The sequence below is a fragment of the Ovis aries genome, chromosome 4 (assembly GCF_016772045.2).
Source record: "Ovis aries strain OAR_USU_Benz2616 breed Rambouillet chromosome 4, ARS-UI_Ramb_v3.0, whole genome shotgun sequence".
Taxonomy (NCBI): domain Eukaryota; kingdom Metazoa; phylum Chordata; class Mammalia; order Artiodactyla; family Bovidae; genus Ovis; species Ovis aries.
In genome coordinates, this window is record NC_056057.1 from 73683685 (window position 1) to 73707322 (window position 23638).

General features: G+C 39.0%; 1 protein-coding gene and 1 pseudogene across 9 annotated transcripts in view; one reads left to right on the forward strand and one right to left on the reverse strand.

Moving 5' to 3' along the window:
* Positions 1-1094: 1094 nt before the first annotated feature.
* LOC101110933 (U4/U6.U5 small nuclear ribonucleoprotein 27 kDa protein-like) lies at positions 1095-1551 on the reverse strand (annotated as a pseudogene).
* Positions 1552-6461: 4910 nt separating this feature from the next.
* The window catches only part of ADAM22 (ADAM metallopeptidase domain 22), a 239367-nt gene continuing 222190 nt past the window's right edge, over positions 6462-23638 (forward strand). For all 9 annotated transcript variants that reach the window (XM_042248675.2, XM_042248676.2, XM_042248678.2 and 6 more), the window contains exons 1-2: positions 6462-6779; positions 7241-7401. In XM_042248675.2, coding sequence (XP_042104609.1) covers positions 6689-6779; positions 7241-7401 — 252 coding nt within the window. In that variant the 5' untranslated portion in view covers positions 6462-6688. The remainder of the gene's footprint in view (positions 6780-7240; positions 7402-23638) is intronic.

Genomic DNA, 23638 nt, shown 5'->3' on the forward strand with positions numbered 1-23638 from the left:
AACAATTTATAAGAACATTTAACAGATGTTCACAGTACACAGGAGAATAAGGATTAGCAAAGAAAGCAGCATCTGATCTCTTTGGCTAGGGGCAAGAAATACATATCCATAGGAAATGGAAATACGTATCCAAATGGAAATATGTATACCAAAATATTAACATTTTGGGAGTACATTACAGGTGATTTTTGGCTTTTTTTCCCCTACCTTCTGATTTCTCCCAAGGTGTTTTTTAGTTTAATAATAAGCATATATTGCTTTTCAACTGGGGAAATATGGTATTGGTGTGGGGGGGCAAAAAACACAGAAGACATTAAAAAATCCAGTTGTATTTTTTCAATCTTCTAATTTTTAAACTATGAAGAATCATGATACCTAAATCTATGTGTAGGGAGAAAATGTGTAGGGAGATCATTTTTTTTTCTAGTTATAAAAATATCAAATTACAAAAGAGTAGAAAGTATTGCTTTACTTGAGAAACTTACTTCCAAATTACTTTCATGTGTTTTAAAAAGTCATAAAGAGCATCCAAGAAAAAATCATATACATTTTCCTAGGAATAAGTACAAAAAAATTGGGTTGATGACTGCCCCAAATGATATTTCCTAAAGGAAAAAATGTAATATTTAACTTTGTTTTTTGAGGCAGGGTAAGTGAACTACAACACGTCATAATAAAATTTTCTTACTTTACAAGGAGGAAGGACTGTGAGCCCGTTTTTGATGCATGTTAAATACAAAATCCACTGTTCTGATCAAGATGCTGCTGCTGCTGCAGCTAAGTCGCTTCAGTCATGTCTGACTCTGTGCAACCCCATAGACGGCAGCCCACCAGGCTCCCCAGTCCCTGGGATTCTCCAGGCAAGAACACTGGAGTGGACTGCCATTTCCTTCTCCAAAGCATGAAAGTGAAAAGTGAGAGTGAAGTCGCTCAGTTGTGTCTGACTCTTCGAGATCCCATGGACTGCAGCCTACCAGGCTCCTCTGTCCACGGTAGTTTCCAGGCAAGAGTATTGGAGTGGGTTGCCATTATTGCCTTTTCCGTCTGATCAAGATGAGGGGAAAAAAAAAAATCATTCTTCAGCACTTCAGTTCTCATGCAATGAAATCCAAAGGTCTGTTGAATCCACCTTTTCAATTCATGTACTGCCTATACTTTCTCTTCTGCGACACATTTATGGAATAGGCATTTACAGAGCCATTCACCGTTTTCCCTTTTGCGGAGTCAAAGGAGGCAAATCCCATTAACTTCATTTCTATTTCTTCCTCTGTGTTGCCCTCTAAGTCTTCGTCAGTTATCTGATGTTCTTTACTCTTTGTTTCTTTTCTTTCTTCTTCTCATTTCTTCTTTCTTTCACTTGAGAAGGTGCAGGAGATGTGGATCCATGTCTTCTTGGGGACCTGGACGGCCTTCTGTGCGGGGAACGAGAGCGGCTTCTTCTATCTCGCTCCGCAGACTGGGACCTTTCTAGGCGCCTGGCTTCTCTTTCTCAGATGTGGACCCGGACCGCCTCCGCTCCATCGGTGGGGAGCCGCTGCAGCTGCGACCCATTTGGAATCCTCCTCCAATACGAGTCCTCTTTGTAGTCTTCTTGCTGATAGTCACTCTGACTGAAGGGTGGTTATACCTCATGGTAGTTTTGATTTGCATTTCGTTAATAATAGTGATGTTGAGCATTTCTACATATGCTTGTAGGCCATCTGTATGTCTTCTTTGAAGAAAGGTCTATTTAGATCTCCTGCCCATTTCTGGATTGCATTGTTTTTTTAAATATTGACTTGTATAAGCTGTTTGTATATTTTGGAGATTGATCCCTTGTCGGTTGCATTATTTCTCCCTATTCTGTAGGTTGTCTTTTCATTTTGCTTATGGTTTCCTTTGCTGTGAACAAGCTTTTAAGTTTAATTAGGTCCCACTTGTTTTTGTTTTTATTTTCATTACTTTAGGAGGTAGATCCAAAAATATATTGCTGCAATTTATGTTAGTGTTCTTTCTGTTTTCCTCTAGTTTTACAGCATTCAGTCTTACATTTAGGTCCAAAATCCATTTTGAATTTATTTTTGTATATGGTGTTAAAGAATATTCTAATTTTATTCTTTTACATCTAGCTGTCCAGTTTTCCCAGCACCAGTTATTTGAGACTTTTTCCCATTGTATATTGCTGCCTCCTTTGTCATAGATTAGGTGACCATAGGTGCATGAGTTTATCTCTTGGCTTTCTATCCTGTTCCACTGATTTATATTTCTGTTTTTGTGCCAGTACCATTCTGTCTTAATTACTGTAATTTGTAGTATAGCCTGAAATCAGAAAGCATGACTCCTCCAGCTCTGTTCTTTTTTCTTAAGATTATTTTGGCTATTTGGGGGCTTTTTGTGTTTCCAGAAAATTTTTAAAAATTATTTATTCTAGTTCTGTGAAAAATCCCACTGGTAATTTGATAGGGATTATATTGAATCTGTAGATCACCTTGGGTAGTATAGTCATTTTAGCAGTATTGATTTTTCTAATCCAAGAACACAGTATAGCTTTCCACTTGTTTGCGTTGTCTTTAATTTCTTTCATCAGTCCTATGGTTTTTGAAGTACAAGTCTTTTGCCTCCTTAGGTAAGTTTCTTCAGATGTATTTTATTCTTTCTGATGTGATGGTAAGTGGGATTTACCATCTCCTTCATTTCTCTTTCTGATATTTTGTTGTTAGTGTATAGAAATGCTATAGATTTCAGTATACTAACTTTGTAGCCTGCAAACTTACCAATGAGCTCCGATAGTTTTCTGATAGTGCCTTTAGGATTTTCTATGTATAGCATCACGTCATCTGCTAATGGTGACAGTTTTGCTACTTTTCCAATTTTAATTCCTTTTATTTCTTTTTCTTATATGATTTCTGTGTCTAGGACTTCCAAAACTATGTTGAATAAAAGTAGTGAGAATGGGTATCCTTGTCTTGTTCCTGATCTTAGAGGAAATGCTTTCAGTTCTTTGCCTTTGAGTATGATGTTAGCTGTAGGTTTGTTATATATGGCCTTTATTATGCTGGGGTAGGTTTCCTTTATGCCTACTTTCTGAAACTTTTTTTTAAAATCATAAATTGTATTGAATTTTGTCAAAAGCTTTTTCTGCATCTATTGAGATGATCATATGGTTTTTATTCTTTAATTTGTTAATGTAGTATATCACATTGATTTTCAGATATTGAAAAATTTTTGCATCCCTAGGGTAAATTCCACTTGATCTTGGTATATGGTCCTTTTAACGTATTATTGTACTCAGTTTACTGTTATTTTTTGATAATTTTTGTATCTATATGTTCATTAGTGATATTGGCCTATAATTTTTTGTGTGGTATTTTTGTCTTACTTTTGGTAAGACAAAAATATATATTAAAATATATTTAAAAATATATATATATATTATTCAATATAATCCCAATATAATCACCTTACTTTGGGTGATGGTGCCTCATAGAATGAGTTTGAAGGTATTCCTTTCTCTACATTTTTTGGGAACAGTTTCGGAATAATAAGTATTAACTCTTCTCTAAATGTTTGGTAGAATTTGCCTGCGCAAAGCCATTTAGTCCTGAATGTTTGTTTATTGGGAGTTTTTAAGTTACTGATTCAATTTCAATACTGGTGATTGGTTTGCTCATAGTTTCTATTTCTTCTTGATTCAGTTTTGGGAGATTGTGCCTTTCTAAGAACGTATCCATTTCTTCTATAACACTCATTTTATTCGTGTATAGTTACTTGTGGTAGACTTATGATCCTTTGTATTCTGATTGTATTGATGTGAGCCTGCTCCTTTTTTAGCTTGATAAATCTGGCTAAGGGCTTATCAATTTTGTATATCTTTCCAAAGAACCAGTTTTTAGTTTTATTGTTTTTTTTTTCTGTTTTTTTTTTGGGCCTCTATTTTATTTAATTTTGCTCAGATCTTTATGATGTTTTTTTAACTTTGAGTTTTGTTTGTTCTTCTTTCTCTAGTTGCCTCAGTTGCAAGATTGGGTTTTTTTATTTGAGATTTTTCATGTTCCCTGAGGTAAGCTTTTATTGCTTTCAACTTCCCTCTTAGAACGACTTTTGGTGAATCCCATAAGTTTTGGATCGTCATGTTTTCATTTCCATATATGATGCAATGTTATTCAGGCCTAAGAAAGAAGGAAATCTTGTTACTTGTAAATGGACCTTGCAGATATTTTAATAAGTGTAATAGGTCAGACAGAGAAAGACAAATAGTGCATGGTATCCCTAATATGTGGAATTTAACCCCCAAAAAGTCAAAATTATAGAAATAGAGAGTAGAAAAGTAGGAACTGAGCACTGGAAATGGGGGAGATAGAGAGAGGTTAGTAAAAGCATGTAAACTTTCAGCTATAAAATGAATAATATCTAAGAATGTAATGTAAAATAGTGACTATAGTTGATAGTGATAGGTGCTCAGTCATGCCTGACTCTTTGCAACTCCATGGACTGTAGCCTGTCAGGCTCCGCTGTCCATGGAATTTTTAAGGCAAGATTACTGGAGTGGGTTGCCATTTCCTTCTCCAATATTGATAACACTGTATTAAATAATTGAGATTTGCTAAGAATAAAATTTAAATATTCTCATCAAAAAAGAGATAAATATGTGAGGTGATAAATGTGTTAATTAACTAGATTAATTGATTATTAATTAAATAGGTGGGAAGGAAATGAAAATGAAGACAGCAAAAATCCCATATATATATATGCACTGCCTTCAAATAGAGTCAAAGGAGATATTCTGTCCCTAAAGGATGGGATGCTGTGTTTTAAATTGCTATTAAGACAAGTTTATTCCCACTCCTCTGACTCCATAATATACCTTGGGAAACTATAGCTTAGTACCAGAGGAATTTTCTCACTTACCTCGCCTCTCATGATGTCCATTCTGTGCCAGGGAGATGGAATTGTTTAAAGGTATGCATCTATTACACAAAAATAATGGGCAAACCCTGTAAACCAAACAATTTCTTGTTCTGGTATAATCTGCCTTAAAGAAATGCTCACAACACATACACAGGGCATTGCTTATAACAAGAGAGTTAAATTTAAAAATTTCGGGGTATATTTACAGCAGCACAGTAGTTACAAAACTGTAAAATTATTTCTCCCAACTGAGAGAACTGGGGTAAGAATTTGGGTTCATGATATAGGAAATGAAGGTTAAGGGCTTCTCTAGGCCTTGGGTTCTAATTTTATTTTACTGTATTGTGAAATCTTCTGCATCAAGGTCTAGAGTGCACTATTGAAATCTTGTAGCCCTATTCAGGCTTCAGTTGCATGTCATATATAGAATTCTTAAGGGTCTCATTAGTTGAAGATTTGGGGGAAATTTTTCAAAGTGACAAGTTTGGTGAGATACAATTACCAAAATATGATGGATTGTTCTCTTAGGCAAGAATTTAGGACAACAGAGAAAAGAATCCCTTTCTGTGAAACCTTGTCTAAGTTGTATTTAATTCTGGATACCACACTTGATCTGGGACACTGGCTCATTGGCGTGTATTTTCAAAACACCACGATGGTGAAGGAGTCTGAAACCACCTCAATAGAAGAGGAAGTGAAATGAAGTCGCTCAGTCGTGTGCGACTCTTTGCGACCCCGTGGGACTGACTGTAGCCTACCAGGCTCCTCTGTCCGTGAGATTCTCCAGGCAAGAATACTGGAGTGGGTTGCCATTTCCTTCTCCAGAGGATCTTCCTGACCCAGAGATCGAACCGGGGTCTCCTGCATTGGAGTCAGACGCTTTAACCGCTGAGCCACCAGGGAAGCTCACCTCAATAGAGGCAGGGAGTAAAAAAGGCAGGGAGTATAAAAATTTCTGCCAGGGAATGAGAAAACATCCCAGTATTGTACAAAATGGTATTAACTCAATAGCTGGTACCTCTTACAGCCCTGTCCTTCACCATTGTGTCCCTTGCTCTTAAGTCGACCACCGCGCACACAGTGGGTCCTCAGTCGATGTTTGTTGAATAGTTACGTTACCATGTAATCCATGTAATCTTGAGGGTATGATTGCCTGATCATAATTTAAATTAACTACTACATCTGAAGGAAACATCATTGCAGTTCTTGGGGGACGCAGTGGCTGAATCCTGGCTTCCGCAGTGGCGCATCTAGGGCATCTTCGGTCCCAGGAGGCCTTGCCAGGAATGACCTTTCTTTCTCTTGCCCTTTTCCTCCCTCCCATCTCCAGGCTGTAGATGATTCCGTGGTCACGAGGTCGCGACAGTCCGCGCCGTCGTGGAGACAGCAGGACGTGAAGAGAGAACTACATTTCCCAGCTGACTCTCGTGCGCGCGCCCCTGCTCCAGTGCAGGGGGCGATTGCAGCAGGCGCTCGCTCCCCGCCGAGCGCTCGTCGCCCGCCGGAGCCTCTGCCAGGGGATGAGGTGGGAGGCGCTAGAAACCACTTAGCTACAGCCAACCGCCCAATGCAGCACTCGCTCGCTCCCCCCACCAGCGGAAGCGCCCGCGGAGCACAATGCAGCACTGAGGCAGCGCCGCGGTGGAGGCTGCAGCGCCCGGGTCGCCACAGCTCGGGTCGGGGCTGGGAGCTGGTGGCCCAGGCTAGCCCCGGGCGCGGGGCGCGGGGCGCGGGATCCGGACGCGGCTGCCTGGGCATGAGGAGCTGAGCATCTCGGGCGAGGCGGGCGGACGGCAGCACCATGCAGGCGGCGGCAGCGACGGCTGTGTCCGTGCCCTTCTTGCTGCTCTGCACCCTGGGGACCTGTCCCCTGGCGCGCTGCGGCCGGGCAGGTAAGTTCGCCGCCCTCTGTGGCTCTGGGACGTACCATTTTCCGGGCATCTTTGCAGCCCTCAAGCGCATGATAAAGGGGCATCCCCATTTCCCGAGTTAGCGGGGAGATTTTTTCATTTAGAAGGGTGGTGAGAAGTGAAGCAAAAATATATTGTGGGGGCGCGCGGATGCGTTAGAAGCTTTAGGTCAAATGCTTGTTTTTCTTCGGAAGTAGAAGAGGAATGCGGAGGATGGGAGAGGGGGCTCTGCTTTTGGGCCCCGATCTTGGATGCTCTCAGATGAGCTGGTCCAAGGCTTTGCGTCTGGTATCTCTGCGTCCTTCCCAGATGGGGTCTGAGAGGGAGGGGAGGTAGGATCTTCTCTGGGGAATCATCGGACCGCAGGATGGACGAGTGTCCGTCAGGGTCATTATTTTCTCCTTTTCTCCCTAATTCTTCCTTCCCCTCTTTCCTGCCCGAAGGAGACGCCTCGTTGACGGAGCTGGAGAGGAGGAACGAAAACCGCTTCCTGGAGCGCCAGAGCATCGTGCCACTCCGGCTCATCTACAGCTCGGGTGGAGAAGACGAAACTGGGCACGACGCGCTGGACACGCGGGTGCGGGGCGACCCCAGCAGTGGGCAGGTGAGAGGCGCGGTCCAGAGGGGTGGTCCTACGCGCGGCCCGGCCCACTCCGACCCTGCGTTTGCTCTCGGTTGCCCTGGAGATGCAGTGTCTTGGGTGAAAGCAGCGCAATTCTCTTGCGAGTCATATATGGCGCTCCCTGTGCAAAAGAAAGAAGAGAAAGGCGGACAAAACCCCCAAAGAGTCACAGGCCAGGGGCTTTGCTCAAGAGGTGTTTGTGCGGGATGCCTCCATGTGTGTGGCACCCTGAGTGAAGGGGCGGAGACCCTCTCACCGCTGCCGAGCAAAAGCCGTGTGTAGACAAGAAGGGATATAATATTTGAGCAGGATTTACATCATTATTGTTGTTGTGGTTGTTGTTGTTTTAATTCTCAAAGAGAAGGCTTTGTGTGATTTAAGCCAAGATTGGTACTGTAGGAAAATTGGAAAAACAAGCGTAGACATCCCTATCTAAACTTAAACCTTAAAAGTAAGCTGAACTACAAGGTTCTCAACTCACTCAATTTGTGGACATCGGAGATGGACCCACTCACCTCTGCCTTACAAAGAAGACATACCCTTCTCCCCTTTCTTTATTGGTAGCAGTCCTCTTAGTGTAATTAGGGCAGTGTGGCTTTGGGGGCATTGATAAAGTATGTTTTAAAATAAAAATCTAACTACCGTTTAGCATATTTAGGTCAATATCACACATTCACAGATATGCTTGAAAATTCATTTTTGAACTTACTGTTTAATCTAAGTAAATATTTTTGGGGCTCTGCAAGCATTTTTTTTTTATTTACATGTATCAACCTGGCAACCAGTTCATCCACCTGTAAGTACATATTAAGATACAACATGTTCATGTAGTTGAAAATTTTGCACACTTCACTAAAGTAGGCTGAATATTTTTACATGTCTAAATATATTCTTAATATTTTAAGATGTGTCTTGATGTGATAATCATAGTAATTTACTATAAGTGTAAAATATGTAAAAATAGAAAAATGTTCCTTATTTGTAGCCAAGTCCTTAATTTTGTTAAAATCTTAACATGATAGAAATTAAAGTGCTATAGTAATATCCATCAACTAGATTATTATAATAGCAAATTTAATATGTCAAGTTTTAGTGAAGGATCCCATCATTTGAATTAATGTTTGGTAAATACCTTTCCATTATGACTTGTTTCCATAGTAAAGCTGAAGAAGCATCAAACACTGTTAGAATTACTTCTGTAGAGGAATATTCTCACACTCATTTGTAACTTTTATTACAAAAAATTTCAAACACACACACACAAAAGTAGACAGACTATTATAATGAACTCTGAGCTTCAGCAATTTGCAACTCATAGCCAATCTTATTTTATATACATCCTATTTTCCTTTCTGTATTATTTTGAAACATTTCATAAAAGAATTTAACTATGCACCTCTAAAAGACAAGGATTTTTTTAGAAAATGTAATCATGATATTATAGCTAATATATATTAAATATGTCAATATATTATATATAAAAATATAAAATAGACATATAAATATTATATATAAGTTTGTTTGAACCAGGATCCAGATAATGTTTATAAACTGCAATTCGTTTTTTTAAAGCCTCTTTAATGCATGGTTTCCCTCATCCTTTTTCTTCCTTTTTTCCATACAATTTATTCATTGAAGATATGGGGTCTCTCATCCAGTAGAGTCTTCCACAAGCCAAATTTTTGCTGATATAGACATTGCTTTAAAACAAATCACAGTGCTTTAAAACAAATCAGAGAGGAAGAAAGTAGAGATGGAGAAAAAGAAAACTGCAGGATTGAACCCGGAGACTCCTGGAGCCTCTGCCTCATGCTGGTGATGTCTTTAGGTACCCTCTGCCCTTCTCTGTGTCGGTGAAAGACTGCTATTCTTGGACAACAGGCCAGTCCTCCTTTTTCTCCCCATTTCTGGAATACCACTTTTGTGGGTGTTTTATTGGTTCATAGATCTCTCCACTTGGGGCAGAAGGTACTTGGGGCCTGTGCAGCTTCTACGTCCTACAAGGATAAACCTCGCATTTGAGAAGAATGACCATGACCACCAAATGCCCTCACTTGTGGAGAGGTATGAATGAAGTGGTAGGATTTAGCTTAAAGAACTGGAGAAGGCAATGGCACCCCACTCCAGTACTCTTGCCTGGAAGATCCCATGGACGGAGGAGCCTGGTAGGCTGCAGTCCATGGGGTCTCCAAGAGTCGGACATGACTGAGCCACTTCACTTTCACTTTTCACTTTCATGCATTGGAGAAGGAAGTGGCAACCCACTCCAGTGTTCTTGCCTGGAGAATCCCAGGGATGGCGGAGCCTGGTGGGCTGCCATCTATCGGGTTGCACAGAATTGGACACAATTGAAGCGACTTAGCAGCAGCAGCAGCAGCTTAAACAACAGCATGAGTAGTTTATTCATTCAAGTCAGAAATGAGAGTGAAGATACTGTCTTGTTATCCAAGTAATTATAACAAGCAGTTATCTCCATTCTGGCACCTGGTGAGGTACAAATCGTGCATTTGGTTGCGTGCTGGGTCATCTAGGTAGCTACAGCAGTTTATTATGTTCCTCAGCTACAGTTAGTGATCACTGACTAGTAGGGCTGAATCTGGCAGAGTTGTGAGGACTTAGTTGCTGTATGCCAACATTTCCGCCAGTTAGGAAACTGAGGAGTGGTCCTACAATGTGTCATTTCTTATTTCATTGAGAACTGTTCATTGAATCTAAAAACATAAGTTAATTATATATGGACCTTGTTATTTTTTTTTTAATTTTAGTTTTTTATTTTTTAAATTTTAAAATCTTTAATTCTTACATGCATTCCCAAACATGAACCCCCTCCCACCTCCCTCCCCATAACAACTTTCTGGGTCATCCCCATGCACCAGCCCCAAGCATGCTGCATCCTGCGTCAGACATAGACTGGCGATTCAATATACTTGAGTTCATGTTGTATACCATTTTTTTTTTTTTGTAAGACCTTGGGGATTTAGAGGTAAAAGACTCAGTTCTAGCCTTTAAGGAGTTTACAGACAAGTAGGAAGATAAATGAAAAGATAGGTAGTTACACTGTGTCCTTGTGTGTGATTTTCTGGAGGTGATCACAGAGAGATGTGGAAGCAGAGAAGAGTCAGGGTGGGTTCTCAAGGGGAGGCACTATCTGAACTGTGTTTTGAGGGTTGGTAAGAACTGACCACATTATAGGGAAGGGGTGGTCATATCAAATGAAGGGTCAGCAGATACATGGACATGTGAAATCAGACGCATTTTTGACTGCAAATAGTTACGATTTAAGGGACAGAAGAAACAAACCAGAAAATAGATGCTGCAGCACTTTCATGACTTGCTGAGGAATTTGGGCTTCTCCTGAAGGCAGTTCAAGGATTTCAGTAAGTAGAGTTACCGGCTTACGTATAGGTAACCTACTAGACTTATCTATACCATCATGTTGTTATGGTATAACCCTAATTATTAGAAATGAATAATGTTAATTTCAAAGGCTGAGTGAATGTGGTTGTTCGCTTTAATTCATTGTTCAATGCCAATTCACATACTCATTAAGCTTCATAAGAACTTAGTTACTAAACATACTTAGCTGCTTAGTATAAATGAGTTAATATTTATGTAGCACTTAGAACAGTTCTGCATGTTCTACAAGCACTATATGAGTTTTGTTAAATAGCATTAACTCCCTTAGGCTGGTTGAGTACTATTTAGAAATTTTATGACATCACTTTAATGCAAAATGGTGCCCTAATTACCGGAATTTAACATTTTCCCAGAAGTAAGTTACAAATTACTCAAGTTTACATAACTAAATGGAATCTTAATGATTATAAAGATGAAAGAAATCTTATAGGTCATCTAACCTAACTGAAGAATCGTTTCTTACCTGGTAAGATAGAGTCATTGGTCTAGAGTAAGGAAACCAGCAATGTTTTACTTAATGTTTGAGAACGCTCACAAGAACTATGATGGTATAAAACACCTTAATTTTACTTTTACTGTGTCCTTACTTCAGTTTTCATCCCAAAATGGAACTGCACATTTTATGTTTTTGGAAAATTTATTTTAGTTCTGTGGAAATACTGGCAATTTGATAGGTGTGAAATAATTAATTCTGTTGGTATAAGTCCATATTTGTATGACCAGTTACTTGAATGTATACTTTTATTTTCATCCTGAAACAGATGACTGACCCATACTGAAAGATTATTGTGCCATGAAGTTCTAGAAATGGTAGTCAGAGGAATTGTATTTGATCGTGGGTAACCTTGCTCTCCTCAAGATTGTCTTCCTGATCTGAAGTAATTTCAGTTCTGTAAAAGAGCATGCAGAACTGGAATATTCAAAGTATGCAGTCTTCCTTTCATCTGACTCGAAATTACTTATGCTGAAAAAATTGTATGTTGCAGATAATAGGATAAAACATATTTTAATAGAACACCCATATAAGCAAGATATCACTTACAGAGTTCTGCTCTTGGTTTGAAACCGATGGTCACGTAATTGCTATTATAAAGAGCAAGCACCTTCCTGGTTACTCTTTTTTTTTTTTTTTTTGCAAGCCAAGCATGATAGATTTAGCGCAGCATCAAAGATAGGTTATTTGCTGTGTGGTAGATAGGCTTGTTTTGCTGTGTGGTCACCCCATACATTTTCAAGTAATTTGTTTGGCAGCCAGTAACTGGTTTTGCTACAAGTAGCAGAATTTCTTTTTATCAGAAGTCTTTGTCAGTGAATAGACAGGCTACTTGTTTTCTATCTCATTCCCTGGAAAGCGTTTGTAAGCCTCTCAAGTAGTCAAGTGTCGAGAACATAGACCTACCATTTATTATAGTTTTGATAATCAGTAATGAATGGGGAAATGCAAGATGGGCGCAGGATGGCAAGAGATAGCTGTGCACTGTTTTTATGAGCATAATTATCTATATGCCTCAGCATGCATGAGCTGCACCAAAAATTGGGTTGTTTCACTTGGGAACACTGCTTCAGCATGACTGTCCATTGTCTGTAGTACTGCTTTCCTGGAGAAAAAGGGCTCCTAGAAATTAGAAATATTTTGTGAGTATAGGACATACATCTTTTTTTCCCTTAATGTGCATTTGTTAAACCTAAATAGCTCAATATTGATAAAACTGTGCAACCAGTAAAAAATTTGTTCCACTGTAATAAACAGGAAAGGGACATTCCCCAGCACATTTTTATTTTCCTACCAACCTTCTCTTACAATTACATAATTAAAAGAAAATAAAATTTAAAATTGTAGTATTCTTACATCTTGTTTTCAGTCTATGAGATCCCAATTTGTATTTATTTCTTTGGGGAATCTTTGAAATTCTGCCCAATTGTTTTACCGTGCACAAAGAATGTCTTTCATCACTTCTTTACAGCTACACATGGAAAACTGTGACCAACTCTAAGAGCTTATGGGATGATAAAAATTGTCCTTAAGTTTTATTTGCTTTCTCTTATTTTAATGAATGCCAAGTATTCTGTCGTTTTTAATGATGAAAGCCTCTTCTAAAAGTACATGGAGGAAGGCCTGCTTTCTTGTCATATAGGGTTAGTAGTACTCTTTAACTCCAGTGGGGTCCAGATATTGCCACATCCACCATTAAGGATTATGGATAAACCCCAAAAGGCAAAAGGATATTATTAAAGAGTTGGGGAGGATGCAAGATAAGGAAAACACCTTGAGATGAATGGCGAGAAGGAGAAAGGCAAGAGAAATCAGAAGAGAGAAATACTTATACAGTATTGTCATGTTACAGAATACACTAAAATATTTAATAATATTTAATAAATGGTAACATATGTGGCTACTTTTTATGTGCCAAACAGTTTTCTGAGTACTTGTGACCTATACCACTCATTGCATCCTCACAAGAATCATGTGACAGTAATATTTAACTGCAAAATTACAAAGCTGGTAGAGAGCTGAGAGGGTTTTTGAACGCAATCTTTTCAGTTCCACTGCACTGCCTGTGTGCTGAAGCACTATGCTAAACTGGCCTTTGTGCAGGAAGTCATCAACATTTCCTTGGATATCATTCAGTGGTGCTGGGGTCAATGATTTCTTACATCCGTTCCCCTGGAGCTATATATTTCTTGCAGCACTTGAAAATATCTTTAAAAAGTTGTACAGTAGTGAAGAAACTTTTCTACTACCTTGAGAATGAGAATGGAATATATAAAGATATTTAACATTTAAAAGGTGAACAACACCTCTCAAAGGATGTGTGTTTTGTTTTCAAACTGGATGTGCACATTGATCTAATCTTCTTTGTAAATCAAAGATTTCAGTATCCAATTGTCAATACTAAAATTATATATGCTTTTTTGTGGTCCAAGCTTTATAAAGCAGAAACATGAGATGCTCAATAGAAATCCATATTTGTGTATACTTTTTCAAATGAAAAGATATAAAATATCTTTCATGTCTTCCCAGAACAAATAGCTCCAGAGTCCCAAATGTCAAAGCATTCAGGTCAAAGAGATACATAATCAATAATAACCAAAATGATAGCTTCTGTGGACGTCTAGCTGGATATGTTCACTTAGGTAATAAAAGCATTAGAAAGAGTTGAAAAATAAGAATTAATATTTACTATTTATGTCAGGCACTTTGCTGAGTGATTTACATGTGTTATCTCTCATTATGAGGTAGGCATGATTATACCCATTTTATAGATGAGGAAACTGAAACTGAGGCTTAAGGAAGCTAATTAATCAGCCCAAGGTTATACAACTGATAAGTAATAGAACTGGGTTAAGAATTCTCAAAGAAAATGTTAGAGATTAACATAAAATGACCCTTTTGTAATCTTTGCTTCTTATTTATCTATGAGTTGGAACAAATGTAACATTTCTTGAAAACTCTTGACCTGATCTCCCATCTAACTGATCTCCTACCTGATTTCCTATGCTACCCTGATCTCCTCCCTTGCTAACTTCATTTAGGGGTGACTTGATGTCATGTTTAGGACTTGTTATAGGTTTTCATTTCTAGAAATGGTTACGATTTCTACTTCTATCTCAGATTTTTTTTTAAACATTTATTTATTTTGACCATGTTGTGAGGCACAGGATCCTAGTTCCCCAACCAGAGATTGAATTCATTCCCTTTGCAGTGGAAGCCTAGAGTCCTAGCCACTGGACTACCAGGGAAACCGTACCTCAGATATTCTTTTAACCACAAGGAAATATCTGCATGTGCATCTGAATAGCAGCAGAGACTATCTGCACTCTGAGTACCTGGAGTTTTATCTATCAGAAATTCATGTAACAGAAGCTATTTATGGAGAATTATCATCTGTTCCTTTGTAGGGCACTGGCCTCACCTCCAGAGATTCTAGGGTAGGAGTTTGGTTTTTCTTTTGAAGTCTTCAGGGGATTCCAGTTTGCACCCAGGGCCGAGGAGCTCTTTGTATTCTCAAGATTTAAGTTATTTTTTCATAAATCTCTTTGGATTTCAGTTAGTCACAAGGGAACTTGGTATTTGAATTGGTATCAACAGGAGATCTGAGTTCGATCCCTGCGTTGGGAAGATCCCCTGGAGAAGGGAATGACAATCTACTCCACTGTTCTTGCCTGCAGAATTCCATGGACAGAGGAGCCTGGTGAGCTACGGTCCATGGGTTGCAAAGAGTTGGACATGACTGAACAGCTAACACTTTCTCAGTCACTCCCCTGACCACTTCAATCACTTTCCCGGCTTTTTCTAAAGGATAATTTGAAGGAATCTTGTAAGAAATATTCCTGCAAAACCAGCTACATTGAAGTCGTGGAGAACATTAAGCATGATTTCTCATCAGGACCAAGAGGAGAGATTTGTCTTATACTTTTGTTCCCTTCCTTAATGTGGATGCCAAAAGTTTCCAGGAGAGTTGTGCTCTCTTCCAGAGGAGAAGTCTTAGCATGAGTTTTCATAGTAGCTTCATTCCTAGATCATTGTCCTGTTCCTGCTCATCATCCCCATTTCAATACAAAAGTCATCTGAAATCCTCTTGACTTGTGCTAACTTATCAACCTGGGAATTCGTATCTGTGCACATTTTCAAGTGCATGTTAGATTTAAATTGAAGTAAATATTAGGCTTTAAAAATGTGATCTCAAGAGGTTTCATTTGTTCACTTTTAAAAAGTAGTCCTATTCCATTCCCCTTCTTGTCACCAGTACTCTTTTTTCCTTCCTAGCACTTGACATTCCTTTAACAATTGACTTGTTTATTGTCTTTCTTTCACTATGCCATCATCGAACTGTAAAACACACAAGAATAGTGATCTTGTCTGTTTGGTCACCACACATCTTCACTGCCTAGAGCAGTGACTGGCACAGAGTTGATGCTTAATAAATATTTATTGAATTAATGAGTTTTCTTTCTCCCCTGGTTTTCTTATCCACTTGAAAATTTTTTCTTCTAATTATCCACGTAAAACAAGCTGAACTCTCTTTTGGAATGCTGTTGTGTTCCAAATGAATAAATTAATGAATACTTTTTTTGTGTTTTCAAATATTGAATGTACAGCACCTTTGATAATTACAACTATTTGACACAGAAATGGAGTTTAAAATGCTGTATTTCAAAAAATATGAAGACATCATATAGAAGAACTGATTTTAAAGTTCTAAGTGTCCTTCTTCATTTTACCTTTTGAGTTGCTTTTAAGACAGAAATCTGTTTTCCCCAGAGCAGACTATTATATATAAATTTATTTTGAAAATGAAATTTAAAATGTAGTACTATGATCCAGAAATATCAGCAGTTCTAAAGCTGGACAGAGAAGGAAAAATTTTAATCCCTCTTTCCCTCTGCCCCACCCTGTCTCACCATCTATTTGTTGTTTGTATTGAAGGGATGTTTCAGAATTATATTCATCTGTAAGGGCCCGTGCTTAGTCGCTCAGTCATGTCCAAATAGTCCAACTATTTGGAACCCTATGGACTGTAGCCCACCAGGCTCCTCTGCCCATGGGATTTTTCAGGCAAGAATACTGGAGTGGATGGCCATTTCCTTCAACATTTTTCTTCTCCTTTTTAAAAATTAATTTTGTATCAGGAGATTTTAGCACTTAGCAATAGTTGCCCCTTTGCTGCATTTTTTCTTTTGTCCCAAGTAAAAGAACATTAGATGACTCTTTGAAGATGGGAAATCAATGATACTTTCCTGAAACTCAGCCTCAAGAGCTCACATTTTATAAGTAGTTTTAAAATTTTCTAAGTAAGGCAGTAGAATGGGTGGACAGTTCTTTTCAACCACTTATTATGATTGGCATGGACTTATGCCTCTAGCTTTCCCCTCTGGTTAGTCAATTTCTATTCTTATATACTTTTTTTTTTTTCAGTTTGGTTTTTAAGCAGGCTTGTTTGCAAGAAATTGAGGTCAGGATGTTAGTAGCAGGCTGGTACACACCAATTGCTATACCTGGTCAGAGCTTAGGCTCTGGGATCAATGGTTTCTCTTTCTTTGGATTAAATTAGCAAGATGCTGCAGAGGAAAATGCCACATCACAGACCTGATGTACGTGAATTCTCTCATGGGTTTTTAGTGCCTTTGGAATATCCTGTCCAGAGTCTGGCCTAGAACCTAGCTATGCATCCATAGCAGTCAAGATTATGCAGGGCAGTGTCGATCTAGGAGAGGCTAGAATAGGAGGAGTTGGCAGAAGAGTGATCTTGAGACATCAGAACGTGGACAGGAGCAAACTGTGGGTATAAGGGTGGTGGAAGGTGAGATTCAGGAAAATAAAAAATATCAGATCTAGAGAGAAGATACTGGGTCCACTGTGCCAGCTCAGTCCAGTATCCTCCTGGCTCCACTAGAGAAAGAGACCTGAAAGAGTCTGAGGCACTTTCTGAGGTTTTAATCTTAGCCCACGAGGTTTCAGTGGTTGGCTCCACTCTTACGTTTTAAAAGAGAACCTTGTGTTTTTTGGTCAGACTGGCTCTGATGACCCCTGAGATTGTTTCCATGCCCCCATGAGCATGTTTGGTTCAGGGGGAAGAGCTACTTTCTCCTCCTCCTTCTTCCCCCTTCACTCCTCTCCCGACTCTTTCCTCTTCTCTTCCCCATTAATGTAATTCAGACTGCAGACTGTGCCTCTCCTGGGTCAGAGATGATACTTACATAAAGATTGATTTCCTAACTCATGTAGGAATTGATGCTCTGAAAAATCATATTTAGTTTGTACAAAAGGAGCAATGGGCTAATTTTACATGCACTTGGTATGTGTTCAAAAAGTGTGTTAGCAATAGAAGAATCTTGTTAGTTGGAGTTTGGAAAATTTGTTCCTATTGAGATAGATAATTTTGATGTCAGTCTTCATTTTTTGTAAATACTGGGTCATTTTCACGATTAGTTTGGTATCACCTGCAGTTTAGCAATAGTTTAGGAATACTTTGATGTGCTTTTGAAGAAAACTTTAGGAAAGTATTTAATAAGAAGAATGGAAAGTTTTTGTTTTTGTTTTTACAGATGCATTTACAAATTTACCATTTGCTAAATAATCAAGCCATTTCTTAGGAAGAGTTTTATTGACTATGATAGAAACTTAAACATCATTGATTCAGGATCACAAAACTGTTCTTACATTTTAGGGTCTTATACAGCTTGGTTAGCTATAAATAGTACATTGCTATTTTTCGAACTGATTTCCTCATAAAAGTACCTGAACGCTTATCCAGATATTGATTGATAAGAAGGTGGGCAAAATTCAAGTTGTATTCATTGCTGTCACCAAAGTTGAAGCCATTTCTGACTGGATGAGTGACTAGACATGAGGGTATTTCAAACCATGGTGTATAATAACTTTTGCTGGTTCTCAGTGTCCTCCACGGTGAAAAAAAACGGAGAAAAATATTGTTGCTGCAATACTGTGATTTTTCGTTTTGTTTAGTTTCTGAGGTAAGTTTAGTGTGATGGCCTCAGGGTTCTTAATGATCTCGCATGGACGGTATTCTCTCATAATTAATGAAGGCAGAGTATTAGTCATTCAAACTTAACCAACTTAATATGAAATCTACTTGAGGTCATTGATTAATGTGTTGTCTGGGATGTTATTTTAAGTGTTCTGCTTATGAAATCATGAAGTTTGCAGTTGTCCTCGGGTGATGGAATAAGAATTATTTCAATTTAATTGTAGGAAAAACATGGTGTTAAGGCATGCACCCTTATCTGCATTTTTATTTCTTCCCGGTGTTGAGCTCAGAGGCTTGTAGGTAGCAAGTGCTCAACAGGCAAATGAGAACTGGATTTGACGCCACGAGGTAGAGAGTCTATTCCTTTCTTATGCCTCCAGACCCTTGTTGTTATAGTAGGTTTTCCCTGGTCAATTCTTTCTTTCCTTTCCTCTCATTTTTTTCTTTTCTCAGCTCTCGCTACAGGCTCCATCACATTCCCATTGCCTCTTTCCATTTGTCATTTTTGTGAACATAGTCTTGCTCTGTTCACTTTCCCTATGACCCTTGGTTTATTTTGTGTTTCCCCCCCTACTTTCTTTCTGTCAAGTGCCTCGTTTTCTCTTAGCAACTGAAGTAAAAACAAGCCTCTGAAAGGTTATTTATATTCAGTGTCGGGAACCATCCCTGTCGCTTGTTGCTGGACTGACTTATTTTGGGATTTGCAAAATGTGTTATAGTTCAACAAGCTTCCCACTCTACTACTTACCTTTAAGTTTGTTTTTTTATCTGGTTTTTCCTTTTGTTTCGTTTCTTTCCCTTAAGCTGTCCCTCATTCATTTTCCTCTTTGGGTGTGGATTGCATGGAGTATCACTTCGGCTCTTTGCTGTTGGAATAGTCACCTTCCAAAAATCGTTCTCCTTGTTCTCACTGCTCATAATCCTGTGACCTTAAACTCTGAGTTATGTGCCTGGTCCACCCTCCATGCTTGCTGAACGGTTATTTCTTGAAGTCTTCCAGAGAGGTTGCCTGCTCCATTGCTGCAGGATTATGATGCAGAATTGTGCAATGATGATGGAGAAGGCAATGGCAACCCATTCCAGTACTCTTGCCTGGAAAATCCCATGGATGGAGGAGCCTGGAAGGCTGCAGTCCATGGGGTCGCTGAGTTGGGCACGATTGAGTGACTTCACTTTCACTTTTCACTTTCCTGCATTGGAGAAGGAAATGGCAACCCACTCCAGTATTCTTGCCTGGAGAATCTCAGGGACAGAGGAGCCTGGTGGGCTGCCATCTATGGGGTCGCACAGAGTCGAACAAGACTGAAGCGACTTAGCAGCAGCAATGATGAAGCACTTTAACAGGTATCCTGAAAGTTCAGCTTGCCTCACAGGCTTGGCGTGAAATTACAGGAATTTTGTGTGTATTGATGCAGTGGTGTTGGAGTACTGGCCATTTGGATGTGTTAATGTGCATGCGTGCTTAGTCTCTTCAGTCATGTCTGACTCTTTGCACCCATGCACTGTAGCCTGCCAGGCCTCTCTGTCCATGGGATTCTTCAGGCAGGAATACTGGAGTAGGTTGCCATGCCTTCTTCCAGTGAATCTTCTCAAGCCAGGGACAGAACCCATGTCTCCCATATCTTCTGCATTGGCAGGTGGAGTCTTTACTACTAGTGCTACCTAGGAAGACTCGTCCTCGTGAGATGGACCTAATGTTGGGCTGGAACTTTGTCATTTGTGCTCACTGTTATTTGTTCACTGCTTAACACTCTGGTTGATGGATAGTTGGTGCTCAGCAAATATTTATGATCTGCCTTTGTTTCAGTTTCAGAGATGCAGAAAAAGAGTTCTGGTGTGACCGTTTATGTGACTGATTTTATGTACTTCTGATGTATTTCCAACCATCACAGTATTTTCTTTATTTTGGATTGTTAAAATCTTTTGTTGGGAGGGGTTTGAGAGGAGTACGGGCCTCCTTCCACGTTTATACCTTTATCTCTGACCTCTTTCTTCCTCTTCCCTCGACGGACTTTTTCCTCCCTCCATTTATTTGGCCACACTAGGCCTTAATTGTGGCATGAAGGATCTTTTGTTGTGGCATGTGGGATCTAGTTCCCTGCCCAGGGATCAAGCCTGGGCCACCGCCTTAGGAGCGCAGTTTTAACCACTGGACCATCAGGGAAGTCCGCCAGTACATTCTTGTCTGCCTGGCCTAACAGAGTTCCACTGTATACGTAGAACACCCAGGTTCTGGGAGGATCCCATCACTGTGAGAGTCTGAGCTGCACTAGCTGTCCCTCCTGTTTCACAAGTGAGGTCAGGTTTATTAGGAAAGGCAGGGCCATGAGGATAAGCCGAAAGAAGGCTAGAGAAAGTGGCAGGAACTCGGACAGTAATGGGCAGGCTGATATTCTGCCATTTAAAGCAGCCTTGTTGTCAGCTGCTTTAATCACTGTGACAAACTCATTCATGTCATTTTCTAAGCCCTGTCTCTCCCAACACAAATAAATCCAAGCTATTTAACTTTTGTGTGTGACTTTGTTCATCAGATTGCCATTTGCTGCCTGGAGCTGCATTTTCTTCAAGACAGTGATGTCTGTCTTCAGGGAAAGTGACATATAGTATTTTTGATAGTTTTAAACTCATATGACATATTTAGCTAAGAAGTTTTCATGATATTTGTTCGTTAAGTATTGAATTTTTTTTTTCTTTGAACCCAGGACAACATCCTCTTTTTTTTCTCCCTATAGCTAAGCCTCCAATAATTTCTTATCTAATATTTTGTTTTATTTTTAGCAAATCTTTATCTCCTTATTGTGGACTAACAAGTTAACAAAAAATATTTACTTTGTCTTTTAGACAGTAGATACTACTCTTACTACTGTTACTCCATGAAATCTACATGCTCTAAAAGGTCTGCACATTTGATTTAAATCAGAAAAAACCCTACTGAAGAATAGCCACTTTGGGATAAGTAGAGACCTAGGGAGGGATGGCACTCTGAGATGCTTTGAAGCATTAATATCTTGGTGTGAATGAAAGATTGATCTGAAAGTAAATTTATGATCAGAAGAGAAAGTAAGGGCTTGTGTTGGTGAGGGGTCCCAGATTAAAATCTTAAGATTGAGAAGTGCTAGTCACTCAGTTGTGTCCAACTTCTTGTAACCCCTGGACTGTAGCCAGACTCCTCTGTCCATGGGATTCTCCAGGCAAGAATACTGGAATGGGTTGTCATTTCCTCCTCCAGGGGATCTGCCTGACCCAGGGATTGAACCCTGGTCTCCTGCACTGCAGGCAGATTCTTTACCGTCTGAGAAGCCCAAGATCAAGAACCTAGCCCACAAAATAAACTCTTAAACAGTTTTCATGACTTCAGCTGATGTAGTATAATCTGAGGAACAAAATGACTCATATTTGAATTATATATTTATAAGATCATTATTCAAACATAATTTGCATACCATAGAATTCACCCATTTAACAACAGTATACAATTCAGAGTTTCTTAGTATATTCAAACAAGTATGCAGGCATCGCCATAATCAGTCTTAAACATCACCTCAGAATGAAAGTTTCACCACCTCATACACATTTGCCAGACTCCCACCCTGCCTGTCTCCACCCCAAGCCCTAGGCAAGCACTAGTCTACTTTCTGTCTTTATAGCTTTGCCTGTTCTATGCATTTCAAATAAATGGAGTCATACACTATCTGGTCTTTTGTGACTCGCTTCTTTTACTGAGCATAATGATTACATGGGGTTGCAAAGGGTCGGACACACTGAGTGACTGAACTGAACTGAATGATTTCAAGGTTTATCCATGTTGTAGCATGTGTTTTTACCTCATTTTTTATTGATGAATAACATTCCATTATTTATCCATTCATTTTGAGGGAGATTTGGCTTGTTTCCACTTTGGGGAAATTATGCGTAATACTGCTGTGAACATTTGTGTTGATGTTTTTGTATCAATAGGTGAAAACACGACATGCACCAAAGATCAATACAAGTGTGTTGTGACACACGCAGTGCATGCTTTTCATTCTACTCTGTTCTTTGTCATTTTCTAAAAAATCCTGGCTGTCGTGCACTAGAGTGATTAATCCTCTAATGGGTCAGATCTGACCCACAGTTTAAAACACTGTCCTGCAGAGCCCTGACAGTGGAGCCCAGTGTTACCTGTGAGGCAGCTCTGGTTAAGGCTTTACAGATGGAGTCCTGTGCCTCCTGGCAGCTTCCAGCTGCTAATTTTTGCTTCTTGTAGTTTTCCTGGCAACAGTAGTAAAGACATATCTATGGTTTTGTTACTCACCCCTGAGCTGTTATGTGTGGCACCAATGAAAACTGATGAATATAAAATATGGCATATGAAAATTTCTTCAAGACAATTTTTGTTACTTTTTAAAAAATTTGAAAATCTTACGTCTTATAATAGTTTAAACATATTTTAAAAAGTAGATAGAATAATGTGACAAACACTCTTGTACTCACCACCCAGGGTCAACAACATTTAGTAGTGGTTTTTTTTTTTGAGAGATAAACATTATTGAGGCAGGTGATACCTTTCCTTCCCAGAGGAATTATCTTGCAGTTAGTGGGCATCTTTTCTGGCTTTGTTTTCATACTATATAAACATTTAATCATAAACAGTGTATGTATATTACTATTTTATATTTTTTAAATGTATATATTTGGTATCATACATATCCTTTTGCCATTTCTCAACTTTTATTTTTAATCTCTTATCTTGACACAGGTAAAATAATTCACTTCTTTTTATTGCTATCTTTCTTTCCATTTTTTTGAGCCTACCCTAATTTATGTATTCATTGTCCTATTAATGGCATTTATAGATTGACCTGGATTTGTTGATGGTATAAGTAGTGTCTGCCATTGAAACATATATGTGTGTGTGTTTCTGCAGGGCATACATTTAAAAGTGAAATTGTTGGTTCTTAGGGTTTGTCATTCTTGACGTCTGCACATATAGACAAATCTCACAATCATATACCAATTTATACTCTATCTGCCATGCATGAGAATTTCTGTGTATCCCCATCTTTATCATTTGAAATCAGAAGACTTTAAAATTTCTAACAGTATTATGGGTGTTAGGTAGTGTCTAATTACTTTGCTTTCCATTTCCCTGATGATTCATGAGGTAAAGCCTTTGGTAATCTGTATTTCTTCCTTTGAATGGCCTAATCATATGCTTTCCCCATTTTTCAAGTGTCTTTCCTATTGATTTATAGGCATTTTAAGTATGTTATGGATTTTTTCCTATTGTTGGTTATCTCTGTTGCAGACATTTTAAATATTGGGTCTTATCT